Consider the following 17,573-nt stretch of genomic DNA (forward strand, 5'->3'; position numbering starts at 1 on the left):
TTCAAGTGGAAACATAATTTTTCTCACATTTGAAATAGATGAAATGGAGTTAGCTGAAGCGCGGCTTAAGTTGGCAGTTGGCGTGCCTTTTTGGCCATGGCCAATGCTTTAATTGTTCAGCCAACTGTACCGATCTTTAAAGAGGGCCTTAAAACAAAACAGCAATTTTTTACGTGCATTTTGTTGTTGTTGTTTTTTAACAGCATTTCACTTTTCTACTTTGTTTGAAGCGCTGCAAATATTTTGTGTATATGCTTTGGCACTCTCTTCTTCTCACTTATTGTTTATCTATCTCACTTATTTACTGTCCATCTTCTTTTTTTTTTTTAATTTAAAGCTGTATTTATTAATTGCTTAAGTTCATTGCCGCTAACAAAACATACGTATCTATTTCAGCCTCTCTTTATCTTTGCCTATCTTTATGTATCTCATTAATAAATATTTTGTAAAGTTTGTTTTTCTCTTATCTTATTATCTGTTGCATTTATCTTGTTTTATTACAATTCTACAAAAATTCTTGTGACGCCAATGTAACCGCTGATTGATGAACTTAAACTTGAAAGTCGCAACCAGTTCAACTGGTTTTTTACCCCACTAACTAATTAGATTCAATTAAACAACACGCAAAGCGCACAGTTGGTCCATTAAAAGTAGTCAACAGTCAACTGTTGACACATCTGAGAGTACTTTGCCATAAAGAATTTCTCCATTAATACGTTATTATTCTCTAGTTGAAAGTGTTTAACTTAACGATACCCTGTAGTTACTTACTTATTGAATTTGCTTCTCTCAATGACGCTCACTTTTTGAAATTAAAAAAAATTTAAAAAAAAATATAAGTACTAAAAAAATAAATATTAAAAAAAATATACAAAAATAAAACAAAATATATAAAAATAATAAATTATAAAAAAATAATAAATTATAAAAAAATAATAAATTATAAAAAAATAATAAATTATAAAAAAATAATAAATTATAAAAAAATAATAAATTATAAAAAAAAAAATAAAAAAAAATAAATAAATAAATAAACCAAATAAATAAATTAAATATAAAAAAAAAAATTAAAAAAAAAATATAAAAAAAATAAATAATGAAAAAAAATTAAAAAAAAAATTAAAAAAAAAAAAAAAAAAAATTAAAAAAAAAAAAAAAAATTAAAAAAAAAATTAAAAAAATTAAAAAAAAAAAAAAAAAAAAAAAAAAAAAAAAAAAAATTAAAAAAAAATTAAAAAAAAATAAAAAAAAAAAATTAAAAAAAATATAATAAAATTTTTTTAAAATCAAGTTTATTTTTTAAAAAAGTTATGAGAACGTGATGTTTATATGGCCAAGCATTCTTCTTCACATGGTCTTATATTTAATTTTTTTTGTAAAAAGACCTTTTTAAATTTTTAGTTAGTGTCACTATACTTTCATTTAAAAAAAATTGTTTATTCTACATAATATAGCAACAACTTTTTATTTATTAAATTTGTGTAATGAGTGTTTAGCATGCAAATACCCTGCAACAAAGTTTTAACAACCTTTAAAATTATTCATACTTTTTTCTTCATAGCTCTTATTTTGATTTGTCTTGAATACATCATATATGATATGATAATAGCTGAATGTGTCTCTAAGACTGTAAAATTTTCAAACAATTCATAGAGTCAAATTCTATGTGTTTTTATAGGGTATAAAAACCATAAAATGTCAGCAATTGCAAGGTTGTCATTGAAATAGCAGATAGCAGAAAAAGTCCATCGATTATATTGAACAGTTGTTTCCCTTTTTATTAAATACTGAGTATGTGGGTGTGTCAGCTAAACAATCGATTTTTCACTTAAAATTGTATGAACATATTTCAAAAATTGAAGATAAATTAGTAAAGCAATTAACAATTAATTAAATTGACGAAAAAACTGAACATGTGTTAATACTTTGCCCACATTTTTAATCATTGTTTACCGCAGAGAGTATATATATATTTAAACAAAACTTATCTGACAGACTGACTAATTGCAAGGAAGCCAGTACACTTACTTCAAGTACAAAAATGACACTCTAAAGTTGAAGTTTTGGGGCCTAACCCTTGACGTTGAACTTGACCGTCAATTTGGCAGCACGGGGTTAATGGCAATCTCATGTTTTCGGACTTATATAATCAGTATGCTGTGAGTGATAACATCTAAAGAAGTCACGATTGTCATAAAAAGGAAATGTTTGTCACACCTTTCAAGAGCTTAATGAATTTGTCATGATCTTGGTAACATGTCTGTTTCCGGTCAGAGTTTTTGACTCAAATAAAGCTACACTGAAAAAAAGATCAACTTTTAAAATCAAGAACATTCATCTTAAATATATATTTCTTTACATAAAACCATATTAGTAATATTAAGAATATTAACCGCAAGTTTTCATGTGAAATCATTAGTTGGGTAGTTTAAAAACACGCGGGTTCGAATTCCACTCTTGTTAAGGAAAAATATATTAAATGAATATTTATAAAAACAATAACAATCTAAAAGCAAAGTAATATATTAAAAAAAAAAAAAAAAAAAAAATAATATTAATGAAATAAAATGAAATATTTAAAAAAATGTTTTCTTATACTTATAATTGTGATAGTGAAAATATTCGAATTTTTGATGTTATATACGTTTAAGAACTTTTTCTTATTTTAAATGTTCAAAAATTAAAATGTGTTTTCTAACTTAAAGCATTTAGTTCTTAGTTCTGAGACCAAAAACCTGTATTTAGAAACTTTTTTCATCAGTGTACTAATAGCAGGCTTACAAAGGAATTGAGGAGGGTATTAAGGTTTCGGGTAGATACCTTGTAATGTACTAACAACGACAACAATTAAAGTTGAATTACAGAAACACTTCTCAGCGCGTGATTGTGACGGGTGTGTTTGCCTCTAGAATCTCATTAAATTTCACAATATTGAGTGTGTGCATCAGAGTTATTTGAATGAGTATGAGTGTGTGGTAACGTTTAAGGTTGGACGATGAATCCATTTAAATTGCATTACTCATGCAATGCACGTTGTTCATTCTAAATGGTATTTGGGCGCCTATAATGTTGTCTATGTCTGTGATTTGCTTAAAATAATAATTAATTGATTTTAACTCTCAATCGAATAATGTGATTATTAAGATTTATTTACTGAACTATACACAGATTACAACATTTTTTAATATGTATTCCAGTTTGCTGTTATCTATCTATTTTTTATATATTGTTTATTGCAAGTCACATGTTGAAATGTCATACGACGACATTCGATTTTCAGTCTGAATATCCAATTAGCGAATCAAACGAGGAATTCAGTTTTTGTTGTTATTTAGCACACATCGAGCTGTCTTCGGTTCTCTTTTTTTCTTTTTTCTGTTTTCCGTTCTCTGTTTTGAGCGCACTTACGTAAAGACTGGCAAAATCTAATTGATTTTTGCGGCGTCATACGACGTTACCTATTTAATAGAAAGAAAGAAAAGTAAAGTGAAAGAAATTAAATGTGGAACACACATACGGGGTATTAAATTGTGTATACCGTTCTTACAACATGTTGACTTGTAGCAATTCCGTTTCTTTAAAATGTGCTTGTAATGGTTATTCACTAGTAGAACAATTTTGGCTAGATATATGTAGAATTAAGCAATATTTTGTATTTTTAAATGCACGGAATAATGTCTTAATAGCTATCGGTTGCGGTTTCAGTTCCGGTACGTCCAGAAACAACTATTTTGGTCAGGTATCATTCAAGACATTCTGTTTGAAAATCAATCCAGTTTTTACAGAAAAATTCTTAACAGGAAAATGAAAAAAGTCTCAGAATCGAATCTAATGTCTTTTTATACTTATTACGATAAAAGAAGTGGATTAAGAGTGAAAACTTAAGATTAAACGCTTTCAATTTTCAAAATTCCATAATTCCTAATGCAGAATAAATATGGAGGTCAAACTAGGATCAATATGACATCCCACTTAAAAATCGATCTAAATTTGATAAAATTATGACTGTTTGAACCTGGTCAGACAAAATTGTTGCTTTTTTTATTTTTTTTAACATATAAACAAAATTTATATACATCAAATTGTTTTTGAAAAAATATAAACCGAAACCGTATCGGTAGAAACATTTCGGTGTTCGGTTCTTGAGAATGAATTTATTTCGGTTACGGGTGCGGTTCCGTTACTAAAAATAAAAGGGTAATTTCTGTTCATTACCGGTTCCGATATTATTTCCTGGTGTTACCTTAACATAATTCAGACGTTGGGCGCCAAACTTAATTGGTTATTTCATTCTAAGTGGGGTATCTGTTAGTTGAGCCTTCTTCTGTTACATTTCAAAAATTAAATGTGCTACGATTTCTATGCTAACTATGATGATGCATTTGTGCAACATCAACAAACATAAATACTGATATACGTTGGGCGCCACGTTGTTGTTGAATAACATGTTTCTTGTTAAATAAATGATTTGCCCAACTCGAAATAAAAAATTTGTTAAACATTTGCAGAAATGAAAGGTAAAGCAAACAAAACAAACGAAACGAAGCAAAACATTTGCATAACTGCAGACTTTCCGTTAACAATTAAAAGCACATAAAATGCATTGGGCCGTTGAAATGAAATTGTTGTTAACAACAATCGGTCAGTAGACTGTCGACGTAACGGGATCAATCAAATGTTGTGTAAAGTCTTGCTTAATAATGCCTATGAAATTAACACCAAGCTTAATGGATTATTGATATATGATGCCAAAACTAATATAACTCGTTATAATTAATCATTAATTATATCCAGCGATGTTTAAAAAATCGATGAATCGATTTTTACGGATGCAATTTTTGACTACTCTTAAACTAATTCTTTTTTTTACGACTTACATTAATCAATTTCCATGAAAAATCAAAAAAAAAATTTTTTTTAATTCTACGCGAGGTAAAAGTCTATTAATGAAAGCATTTTCATGACCCAAAATTTCTGTTATCCAATTTTGTGACAAATGATGATTAATATTTTTTTAAGTGATTTCTAATAACTAACAACAAATAATATTTATAAAGAAACCTAAGAATTAATAGCCGCTTTCTACTTTTTTAAATATTTGAAACTTTTTGTATTGAAAGTTTGGTTAACTTCAAATAATATTTGTGGATTATTGATAAACGATTCCTAAAACTAATAATACTTAATCATAGTATAACAATATATTGTTGCTTTTACCTTTCTGAAATTGTTGGCTCGTGTTGATGGGTGGTCTTCAGATAAGATTGGATTCGCACTTGACCATTTCAATTTTTTAGCTAATAAGTAGTTGCGTGTAGAAATGTAAACGTTGTCGTCTTCAAGTTTACAACTGATTATAGGAATGAAGGCCACTTAGTGTTGGCATTTGACGTTGAAGAGTTGCACAACGGAGAAGAAGCATGTCCAAAAACCAACGGAAAGCAAGTTAAGAGACGACACAACACGAGACGAGACGAGACGAGACTCTAGGCAGGCGTGAAAGAAAGCAAACTAGGTCAGATTCCATTCAAGCCGGTCGACTAACTGGCTAACAGTTTGTTTTGCTAATGGCAACGACCTCAATTCAAGAACTCCACAACTTCAACAGCAAAAACGACACCTTTAAACTAAAATTGGTCTTATTACAGAAATATATATATTTATGATAGAGTGTAGAGAATATTCAAAGCAGGCGGTTTTAAGAGGGGGAACATGGAATCCACAAAATTGAAATATGGTTATCTTAAATTAATTAATCTTTTTTTTTTTTTTTTTTTTTTTTTTTATAGTGTTTTAAGTCCGATTCTGGCAAGATTGGTATCAAAACTCTTGTTAAGACCAGTACTTTCAAAATTTCATAGAATCAAAAGTATAATTGTCCAAAAACATAATTTTTGTCGATGCAAACACTAAAAAACAAAAAATATTTTAACTCAGAAAGCGGGGACCAGGAATTGATTTTAGAATTGTGATTTCGTAAATTTCGAGCTTCGAATCACCCTAATGCTTATACACTCAATTAAGTGAAACAGTCGTTTTTAGAAAAATATGTTTAGGAAAATCCACTAAAAATGCAAAAATATGAATAAAAACTCTATCATTACAGGGTATTTATGCCTAGTTGAGTTATTTCTCTGGGGCAGAACACGTTTCATTTTCTCTCTCTCTCTTTTTGTGACATTGTACCGCTAAGAGTTGTTGTTGTTGTTGTTGTTGCTGTGGTTGCAACAAGTTGAAGTTGTTGAAAGATGATTGAAAAAGTTGATCTCTTTGGGCATTTCGAACTTGTTCGCGGCTCTTGATAAATGAAAAAAAATTGAAATGCAACCTTTAAGTCGTCTTAAATATTTGTTAACCTGCGTGTGGGGAAATAGTTGAAATAATTGCAATGCAATAATAATAATAATGAAAATAATCGATGTCACACGTGGTCAATGCCGTTTCAGCAAACGTGTTTCGTGTCCGTCTGGAAATATCCCCCTAAAAAAAAAAAGAGTTAAACCTGCAGCTGAATTGACCATGTAACAAACTACATACAGGCGGGTTTTTATTTTTTTTCGATTTTGTTTTTTTTCCGCCTCTTTCTTTAATTTTTTTTTTCGTGTTACTCGCTGTCAACTTTGCTTCAAACGGACGTTCGACTGGTTTTCTGAAGATACAGCTCCATCGGGTTGCAGTTTTTGGTGGAAAAAGGATGTTTTTTTTTTTTATTTTAATTATTATTTTTTTTTTTTTTTTGGCGTTTGTCGCTTTCGTTGTTGTTTTATTTCCGCAATGGCCATTATTTTGCTGCCTGGTTGAAAGTGAAAATACCACAAACGAAATGTTGACATAACAAAAAAACGTTGCGACTTTTGGCAGATGCATAAAATGAGTAAATTATGATCATGCATCTTAAAACATGTGATTAAAAACAGTTGCGGGAGTGTTTAGCTAAGCTGTAATTATTATATTTCTTAAGTATTGTTTTTTAGTAATTATATTTATGATATTTATATCTTTTTTTTAATTCAATATTTGTTTCCCATGTTTTTACAAACTTGTTGAGAAATTACTTGCTGTACTTTGTTTTTATTTAACAAGTATTTTTTTATAGTGTTTCTACATCACCTCGAATTTGCCATTTAAAGTTACATTTCAGGTTTAATTCTATGCACTTTTTTTTAGCGAACAACTCTATATAAAAATATTAAATTAATGTTATAAATGTTTTCTCTATTATTTCTAGGTCACACATCGTACAACGGGAGAGGTGATGGTTCTCAAAATGAATCAACTGCGCGCCAATCGACCCAATATGCTGCGGGAAGTTCAGTTGCTTAATAAATTATCTCATCCCAATATATTGAGGTGAGTTTAATAAATGTCATGAATTCTAAAATTAATAATGTATCATAGAAAAATTAAATATATTGAAATTTGATTTATTTTTAAAAATAAAACCGAACCGTATTCAGACAATTAAAAATTAATTTAAAATGTACCTATAATATAAATTTTGTATGAAGACTAAAATAGGTTCCTTCAAATTGTATTTATTTGATTGAAGATTTTAGAATGCGGAGAAATCTTTTCCGATCTTCCAAATTGTATTCACTTTTCTTAATTCCTCAATCAAATCTAGGATTTTAAATTTGGGATTAAAATTCAAATTTGAATCAACTATTTTTCTTGAAGAATTTATGATGTGTATAATTTTAGAATCTATTGCTACTAGATTGGTTAATACAATAACAAAATTAAAAAAAAATTTTTTTTTTTTTTTTTATATTAAAATTTTGTATATGTCGAGAAAATTATTTTTTATCTGTCAATAATATTAATATTGACATAGCTTTACTCTTTTTTCACCGGTGTTTCTCTAAAAATTATCAATTAAAAATTAATTTATATTTTATTCGTTACACAGTTTGTGATAAATTAATTCTACCCTGTGTGAGAGTATAAATAGGAACAATCTCTCAGTCGTGTGTGCTGGCATTGTGTAAGGCTGTGCTAAGTTCAAGTTCAGATAAAGTAGTTAGTCATTTGAACTCGGCAGTTGAAGCTTTTTGCTCATTTTTCTTATAATTATTTATTTATTTTTTTGTCGCACGCCAATTATTTTCAGGCCCTGCAACTTGACATTTCCATTTGCAATGCGATTGGCACGAGTTTTCAGATTCCATATAGCTATAAGTCTGTCTGTCTCCGCTGCTCATAAACTGAGTCATTCAGGCATTAAGAAAAACTAAAGCTAGTCATAAAATCAAAAGAGCGTAACAGGCAATAAATATTTAAATACAAACTGAACTTGACTTTGATATATAATCGTGAGTTGTATACTAAAAATGAATACTTCCTGATATTTAATTAAAATTTGCTGAGTTTCGTTTAAATAAGATCAGATTTGAACTGTTCAATCTTAAGTAATATCGATCCATTTATAACAATAACAATAATAATCGAATAGAGTTGCATTTTGCAAAGCAAACATTCACTTTCATTGAATTGCTGATGTTTTGTGTTGACAAAAATGATGCCATAAACTTTCAATCAATTTCAATATACTTCATTCAAATTTATGCAATAACTTGGGTTACTCCATGCAGCAGCTTTCTTTTAAAGTCGTATTCATTGTTCACTCACAGCTTTTGTTTTGGGCAACTATAACTGTAGAGGCAGAGAGGTAAAACTGTGTTTAATTAATGTTTTCAATTATTGTTTTTATTTACTAATACTTTGTCTTAATTTTCAAGTTTTAATAGGGTTGCTTTAATTAAAGATCTTAAATTAAAATGTAGGAAAAATAATCTTTAAATATAAGAGTTAAAAGCGAAGTAAATGTTAAATATTTATTAAGATTTATAAAAAGAGTACTCCCAGGAAAAATGTATTGAAAAAAATTTCGGAAATTTTCCATTTTTGAATGGAAAATTTAAATTTAAATTTAGGTTCAATTACACTTACTTCTTTTGTAGTCTGGACACCTCTTTTTTTTATTGCTTTCTTGACAAATTATTAAAAATTGGTTTCTCATGATGATTAGATTATTAAGGGTATAATATCCGATATGTGCCAGCATGACCTAAAGTACCCTATAAAGCTTATCTAAACTCTGAGCAATAAATGATTCTTTAAATATAAATTATTATACGAACATATGCACAATAATAAGAGACTTTTGACTGATTGGAGAGCAAACACGACAAACCAACGATATCATAAATTGTTAACAAAAGAAACAAAATATTGTATTAACACCTTCAAAGTGCATTGTTTATTAAATAAATTAGGAAACAAAGAATAGAGTAGCGTCTTAAGTGAATAAACAATTATGTAGGGTCATTATTAAGAGAATTTTTGTTGAAATTTTTGGCATACAAATTTAGGGTCAACACGATGAGGTAAAAGTCTATTAACGAAAGCATTTTCATGACCCAAAATTTCCGATGTTCACTTTTGTGAGAAATGATAATTAATATTTTTTTAAGTGATTTCTAATAACTAACAACAAATAATATTTATAAAGAAACATAAGAATTAATAGCCGCTTTTTACATTTTTTTTTTAAATTTGAAACTTTGTATTGAGAGTTTCAAAGTGCATTTTTCATTAAAATGATTAGTAAAAAAAGAATAGAGTAGCGTCTTTAGTGAAATAAAAAGTTGTAAACATAACAGTCCCGAATTTAGATATATATAATTTTTTTTAATTTTTGGATAAAAATAAGTAAATATTTTTTTTATTGTCCTTTTCTGGAGTTTATTGAATAATATTTATTTTTCTCTGTAAATTTGCAGTTTTATGGGAGTCTGCGTGCACGAAGGCCAACTGCATGCACTGACCGAGTACATTAACGGTGGCTCTCTGGAGCAGCTGTTGGCCAACAAAGAGGCGGTGCTCTGCGCTGCCCAGAAAATAAGACTGGCGCTGGGTATTGCGCGCGGAATGACATATGTTCACGACCGGGGAATATTTCATAGGGATTTGACAAGCAAGGTGAGTGCATACATTTAATACCAAAAGATATTCAAATAAAGCTTACAAATTGTTGCTATCCCTTAAAACAGAATGTACTTATTCGTCAACTCGCAAATGAACAATATGAAGCGGTCGTTGGGGACTTTGGATTGGCTGCTAAAATACCAGAGAAAACGTGAGTTTAAAAATATATTTATCAAATCTGCTTGCGAAATGTTCGTAAGGAACATTTTTGAATAAATTTACTATTTAATGCATGAGTTGCTTTAAAATTCTTAACTAATCAAAAATAAAATTAAATTTAAATTTAAATGCGGAATGAATTTAAATGCCAAGTCATGATCAAATTGACATTCCGCTTGAAAATCGTTTCAGTTTTGGCAAAGTTATGGAAGTTTGAAATTGGTCAGACTTTTGACCTAGCAACTTTACAAGTCAAATTTTTGGTCCGATTTTACATGATTTTTTACAGAAAAATGAAACACCTCAGAATCAAGTTTAAAGTGTTGTTTTATACTAATTATGACATAAGGAGTTGTTTAAAAGTGAAAACTTGAGATTTAAAAATTTCAATTTTCAAAATTTCAAAGGGGGGACCCTTGGCATTGAAATCGAAATCCAGATCTGGAGGAAAAATAATTTTTTAACGAAATTAGTTAAATTGAAATGCAGATTGAATTTAGAAGACAAATCATGTTCAAAATGACATTCCGCTTGAAAATCGTTTCAGTTTTGGCAAAGTTATGGAAGTTTGAAATTGGTCAGACTTTTGACCTAGCAACTTTACAAGTCAAATTTTTGGTCCGATTTTACATGATTTTTTACAGAAAAATGAAACACCTCAGAATCAAGTTTAAAGTGTTGTTTTATACTAATTATGACATAAGGAGTTGTTTAAAAGTGAAAACTTGAGATTTAAAAATTTCAATTTTCAAAATTTCAAAGGGGGGACCCTTAGCATTGAAATCAGAACCGAGTTCCAGAACAAGACATTTTTTTTTAACCAAATCAGTAAAGTTTGAATGTAGAATACATTTAGATGCCGAATTGTGACCAAAATGACAATCCGCTTAAAAATCGGTTCAGTTTTAATAAAGTTATGAGTGCTTGAGGTTGGACAGATTTTTCCTAAGCCACTGATTTGAGATATATCAAGCAATCTGTGTAGCTGCCTAGGGAGCACTCATAGGGCATCAAATCTGTGTCTGATCACAGGGTGTTCAGCTGTCGAGTACGCTCAAACTTAAATTTAATTGAATTTTTTTCACTTTTCAGTGGCAGATCACGATTGGAGACTGTTGGCTCGCCCTATTGGGTTAGCCCGGAGTGTCTGAAGGGTCAATGGTACGATCAGACGAGTGATGTTTTCTCCTTTGGCATTATACAATGTGAGATTATAGCCAGGATCGAGGCAGATCCCGATTTGATGCCAAGAACATCCTCCTTTGGATTGGATTACTTGGCGTTTGTTGAGCTCTGTCCAATGGATACGCCACCAGTGTTTCTACGACTGGCCTTCTACTGTTGTCTGGTAAGTAAAGAGAAACAGGAAGAGAAATAGAGAGAGAGAGATTAATGAAGAATACGCTTGCTTACAGTACGATCCGAAGAGTCGACCAACATTTGCGGATGCCGTTAAAAAGTTGACGCTACTGTTGGAGAAATACACGGAGGAATCATCGACAGTGGCGTCCAGTCCATTGAGCTCATTGGAATTGATTAACTGCTCGCCCATTGGCAGCGATACGGATACAACAGTGGCGGCCATAAGTGCAGAGACGACACCACGACAACATTATCACCATCATCGTCGGGATGTGGATGAGGATGGTTTTCGTTTTCCCAGCACTGGCAAAGTCAGCTGCAAATCCGCATCAGCTGCGCTACCCTGTACACCCAACTGGAGTGACTACGATGAACTGCATGTGTTCAAGTCGCGTGTGCGACGAGTTACACAGAAACTGGAGGCAGAGATCCTGTTGCATCGTCGTTCGTTAAGTGAGAATATCATACACTTTCCACTGCACACTTCGCCCAGCGACAAGGCGCGCTGTCATCAAATGCAACGTCAAAGATCCTCCACACATTCACCCACGCCGCCCAGACAACTCAATGGTGGCGCCCAGACCGCTGTGGTGCTCCTGCCCATTGTCAGTGTGGTGCCAGAGCCACCACCGTTGCCACCCCCCGTGTCGGCGGTGCTAACACTGCGCAAAGTGGGTGAAACCATGTGCTTAAAGGATCCACAATATAAGCCGTCGTCAACAAAAGATCCGAATCCATTTACGGCACTGGCGCAGCTACGTGGTGTCAAGAAAATACTGGGCGCCAATCCCAAGACCTATGCCGCCGGTGTAGGAGATTTGTTTAGTTCATGCTTTGAAATGTCGGCGCCCTTCTTTAAGGAGCTGGTCAAGTCCATGGCCACGGATGTGCCGGATGAGCCTAAAAGTCTGCCCGTCTCACCGCAATTGACGCGAAAATACAGCGCCATTGAATTGAAATTGCCACAAAGAACCACAACAGCTGTCACAGCAACGACGACGACGACGACGACGACAGCGGAATTGGATGATTGCGATGAGTCGGAGGGCGAGGATTTGGATGGCGGGGGGAATTGTGCCGATGCGGAGTCGAGCAGCGATGACAGCGCCGTGAGACCAGCAACAATGCCCACAGCACGCAAATATCGCGCCAATTCTCTCTATACGCATCCTTTATTTCGTGGCAGCAGTGGCAGTATTTTAAAGTACAGCAACAGTGACTTGGAACTGAAAGGATGCAGCTCGACGAGTACTTTAACAGCTGCTCCAGCTGCCACAGTTGAGGACAAGTCCAAGGAATTGCTGAAAAATGAAGCGGACTGCATTGCAAGCGGCACAGCAGCAACATGCACAACAACAGCAGCAACCACAACATCCACAACAGCAACAACCACTTGTAACACTCTACCGTCTAAAGGGGATTCCCCTTTATCCACTTCCTTTGCGGATTTGGCATTGAATTATAATGAACTGAAGAATTCCTGTGAACTGTTGCCACTCAAAAGAAATGTCACACGTCGCGATTCCATCGAGAGCGGCTTCTATTCCTGCTTCAATGAGGAATCGGATGCGGCCATCACAAACACGAGCTACAATCGCCAGCTGTGCGGCATCGGCAACCTCGTCGTCGGTGGCAGCAACGGCAGCTGCTGCTACGAGCAGCTCAAGTCCCAACTGATGCTCGACACGGCAACGGCGGCAGCAGCGAGTAATAAAATCAAGTAAGAACAACCAAGAATTGCTATGCATTCATTGACCTTTTTTTATTTAGCTGTAGTTTTTAATTTAACTGAAAAATAATAATTAAACATTAATTTACATTTAATTAAAATTAAAATAATTTTATAAAAATCAAGTAAGAGCAACCAGCATTAATAGGAAATTATTGAATTAACTTTTTAATATTTAGTTGCATATGTAATTAAATCCCATTAAAATAATTTTAAAAAAATAATCAACTAGAAGCAACCAGGATCATTGGCTTTACAATTCATTTTTATTTAGTTTTATTAGTCATGCACTTTTTTTAATTCAAAATAATAATAAAAATTGAATATGTATTTAAATCTCATTATTATTCCTTTGCTATGGAATTATTCCCATTGCTTTTACATTTCATTACATTTATATTAAGTTGTTTTTTTTTTTAATAATACATTATACATTATTAATATCCCATTAAAATAATCTAAAAAAGAATCAAGAGCAACCAGCAATTACTATGTAATTAATAATTTTAGATTTTTATTAACTATTCTTTTTTTTTTATTCAAAATTTTAATTGAAAGTCATTTTGTATTTAATTCCCATTAATATCCCATTGATATGTAATCATTGCTTTTACATTTCATTACATTTATATTTAATTGTTTTTATTCATGGATTTTTTTAATTGCAAAATAATATGTATTCAAATTCCATTAAAATAATTTTAAAAAAGAATTAAGTGCAACCAGCAATTGTTATGCTATTATTGATTTTAGATTTTTATTTAGTAATATTATTTGTGCTTTTTTTAATTCAAAATAATAATTAAATTTTAATTTGTATTTAGATCTCATTATTATACCATTGCTATGTAATCATTGCTTTTAGATTTAATTACATTTGTATTTTATTTTTATTACTCATGCATTTTTTAATTACGAATCACAAATTGAACTGCAATATGTATTTAATACCCATTTAAATAATTTAAAAAAGAATTAAAAGCAACCTGTATCTATTTAATATTTAGTATCTACTTTACTAACTTGAAGTTTTCTTTTGTTTTGCAGTGATAAGCTGGCGAGTTTGTGTCGTTGTTGTTACTATGCAACGCCTTCATCCACAGCTGCAATTGTTGCTGCAGCTGCTGCGACACAGCAGCAACATCAGCAGCAGCAGCAGCAACAACAACAGCAAGCTAATGATTCCCCCTCTACCTCGTCGTCTGTATTGCTTATGGACAACGATGCTGCTGCCGTTGTGGGAGGTGGTGGCAATACATCATCCTCGACAGCGTTGGACTCGATGGATGAACTGGATGCTGAGATTATTGCACCGCGACAACATCAACGTCGCTACACGTGTCATCATGCGTTTGTCAGCGGCAATGTGGGTGACACACATGGCATCATTAATCGCTTGGCCCTGGACTCGGAAATCCATTCGTTGCTGCAGCGCAGTCCGTTTGCCACAAATCAATTGCTGTATTGCAAGAATCGCACTTCATCCATTTACACGGACAGTTCGGATGACATTAGTTCGGATTCATTGCTTTGGGATGATCGCTCTTTCACAGCACTGCCCAGCACACGATCCGCACAGATAGCCAAAATTGTGGAGTATTTTGAGCGAAAGCGACAGGATTTATCACCGCCATCGGTGCATCATCGGAGTGGCAATGGCAGTGTGGCCGCTGCTGTAGCTGCCTCGGCATTGGGCTCCAATTATTTGTCCTACGATTCGCATCGTTATTCCGACTTTAAGCGGCACTTAAATACGGATTCCCTGTGCTTCGATCTGGACAAGAAGCCGGCACAGCAACGTATGATGGTCTGTGAAGGAGCTGTCAAGTCCAAGTTGTCCATATTCGACAAGAAGAAGCAGCAGCAGCAACAACAACAACAACAACAGCAGCAGCAACATCAACTGGGGGGTTAATTTTAAGTTCATAATTTATTCATCGATTTACGATTCTTGTTTTTTTTCCATTTCCAATTCAATGCGAGAATTTTAGTTTCCTCTGAATGCCAAGTGAATCCTTAAGTTTCAAACCGATTTATAAAAACGGATAATTTTCTCAATAATGAAAGTGTAAAAGAAACATACAAACCGAGAAATTGCAGTTCAATTTATATTGAAATCGATATGTTTTTAGTAAGCATAGAAACAACAACAAAATTTAAGTGTGTGAAATTCGGAACATCTTTTCTAAATATTTTATACTGGTTCCTAGTCCTTTTTATATTTATAAAGAATAAACATTATGTAAAGCAAAAAAAAAAAAACTAGTAAATGTTATAAATGTAATCAATCAAAGTATTTATTATATCATTATCATTTAGTTCTTAATATAATTGCTAGATTTAAGCAAATGAAAACGGCAAAGCTGTAATAATTATATGGTATATCAACATATTTATATATACATGTATTTTCTTGGATACCCTGGATCTATTCATATGGTTAAAGAGGATATATTAAATGCGACCCTATAAAATATATATATAAACACATATATATTTCGAATGATCAGCCCAGTTGGTTTAGACGAGTCCGTCTGTTTAATATGCATGATGATTGATATCAGATTGACTGATTGATGCATGTAAATATATATGTTTATATGTACTAACATCATTTTGTTCTAGTTACAGGGTATCGGCGAGTCGAGCACTCTCGATTCGATAATTCTTACATGTCTGTTTACAAATAAGTACGAAACATTAAGTTTAAACAAATTATATACATATAAATAATAAGAAACTATGACGGCAAATTGCAATAAATAATAAATAATTACATATTAACTAAAAATAACTGTAATTTTTTAGTATAATCTACAAGTTAATAATAAACACAACAATATCGATCGTAGACTTTTTCAACTCGAGCTTGTAAGACATCAAAATACCATTATATGATTTATTTTTTGAAAGAAAAAAATATAATAGATTTATTAAATTAAAATGTGGAAATTGCATTTTTAGTATATTATTTTAAATGGTTTTTTATTCAATTATTTATGTCAATTTGACTGCAATTGGTCTAGAATTTAGCAAATTGAAAAGCATCGTAAAGACTGAGTCTAAATTTGTGGATTGGTTGTAGTTTTCCCTATAACAAATAATTGACAAACAATTAATGAATTATTTAATTAATCATTTATAGTTAGTACGAGTCGATTCGAGGGCTTCTACTTACTCTAAGAGTGAACATATAACATGCAATCTATCTATCATACAAAATATATATATATATATATACATATTGTCTATTTAAGTCGCTGGCATATAAGTTGTATATATGTAAAATGAATTAACTATAACATTACAATTCAAAAATCGTCCAAGTGAACATTGAAAGCACGTCAACCTCCATTGCACATTGTTAAATTTATTCAATTTATTTGTGTCAATCTAACGATCTGTACCAGTGTGCACAGGGCTAACACTCAAGTATTATATTACAATTGTTTTTAAAATTAAACTAAAAACATTAACATTCGGGCGCATCGCTGAATTACAAGCAAAAATAAAAATAAAAAACAAATACATATGAAACATTTAAATGTCAACTGGAATGTTCCGGAAATACTTGTGTATTATGAAAAAAAAAAAACAACACGACATCGATTATCGAGTTTTATAATAAAAATATGTCTTTTTACACAACGATTTTGCAAACTAACTGGGAGAGAAGAATTCAACTTGGTACAGTTCTGTTATTTCAATTATATAAATATTATTTTAAATTCTAATTTCATACAAATCATATAACACAATTCAAATTTAACGTTCGTTAACGCTATCATTTAGCAGACAGCATCCACTAAGCCCACTTGCATAGACGCTACTGTGGACTCTAACTGTTGTGGGCTCTCTCGCTCTCTCTTACTTTTAGAACTGACGCTGGCTCAATTATCGTTTGTTTGCTGTCGACTCTGTTCGCCTGGTGTCAATTGCCAGCTGTCTAAGCAGATTGAATCGATTTTGTACAAACTGGCGTCACAGCAAAAAAAAAAACGGAAATTAACAGTGTGCTGTTATGTAATTTAACAGCCTGCTCAAAGTGTCAGAAGTACAGCTGTGGGCTTCGCTTGCTGTCGATTCTGTTGGCCTGGTGGAAGCAGTTGTCAGATGGCAAAGAAAACAGCTGGCGAAACACAAACAAACAAAGCGATAATTAACAGCGTGCTGTAATGTAGTTAACAGCAGCAATTAGCAGAAACTTTGAGCAAGAGAGATACTATAACAGAGACTTCCATTGGAATTGTTAAGCAAACCAGAGCTTTTATATAGTTTAACATTACTCTGAAATTAACAGAGGCTTAGAGCGAGCGAGAGCGCACTGCAATGTCTG

General features: G+C 31.9%; 1 protein-coding gene across 1 annotated transcript in view; it reads left to right on the forward strand.

Moving 5' to 3' along the window:
* Nucleotides 1–16,479, forward strand: part of LOC117793039 — a 32,606-nt gene extending 16,127 nt beyond the window's left edge. The window contains exons 3-8 of the mRNA XM_034633410.1: nt 7,229–7,350; nt 9,783–9,981; nt 10,053–10,138; nt 11,239–11,494; nt 11,562–13,228; nt 14,285–16,479. Coding sequence (XP_034489301.1) covers nt 7,229–7,350; nt 9,783–9,981; nt 10,053–10,138; nt 11,239–11,494; nt 11,562–13,228; nt 14,285–15,152 — 3,198 coding nt within the window. The 3' untranslated portion in view covers nt 15,153–16,479. The remainder of the gene's footprint in view (nt 1–7,228; nt 7,351–9,782; nt 9,982–10,052; nt 10,139–11,238; nt 11,495–11,561; nt 13,229–14,284) is intronic.
* Nucleotides 16,480–17,573: the final 1,094 nt, after the last annotated feature.

Source organism: Drosophila innubila (assembly GCF_004354385.1).
Source record: "Drosophila innubila isolate TH190305 chromosome 3R unlocalized genomic scaffold, UK_Dinn_1.0 2_E_3R, whole genome shotgun sequence".
NCBI classification, from domain to species: Eukaryota; Metazoa; Arthropoda; class Insecta; order Diptera; family Drosophilidae; genus Drosophila; species Drosophila innubila.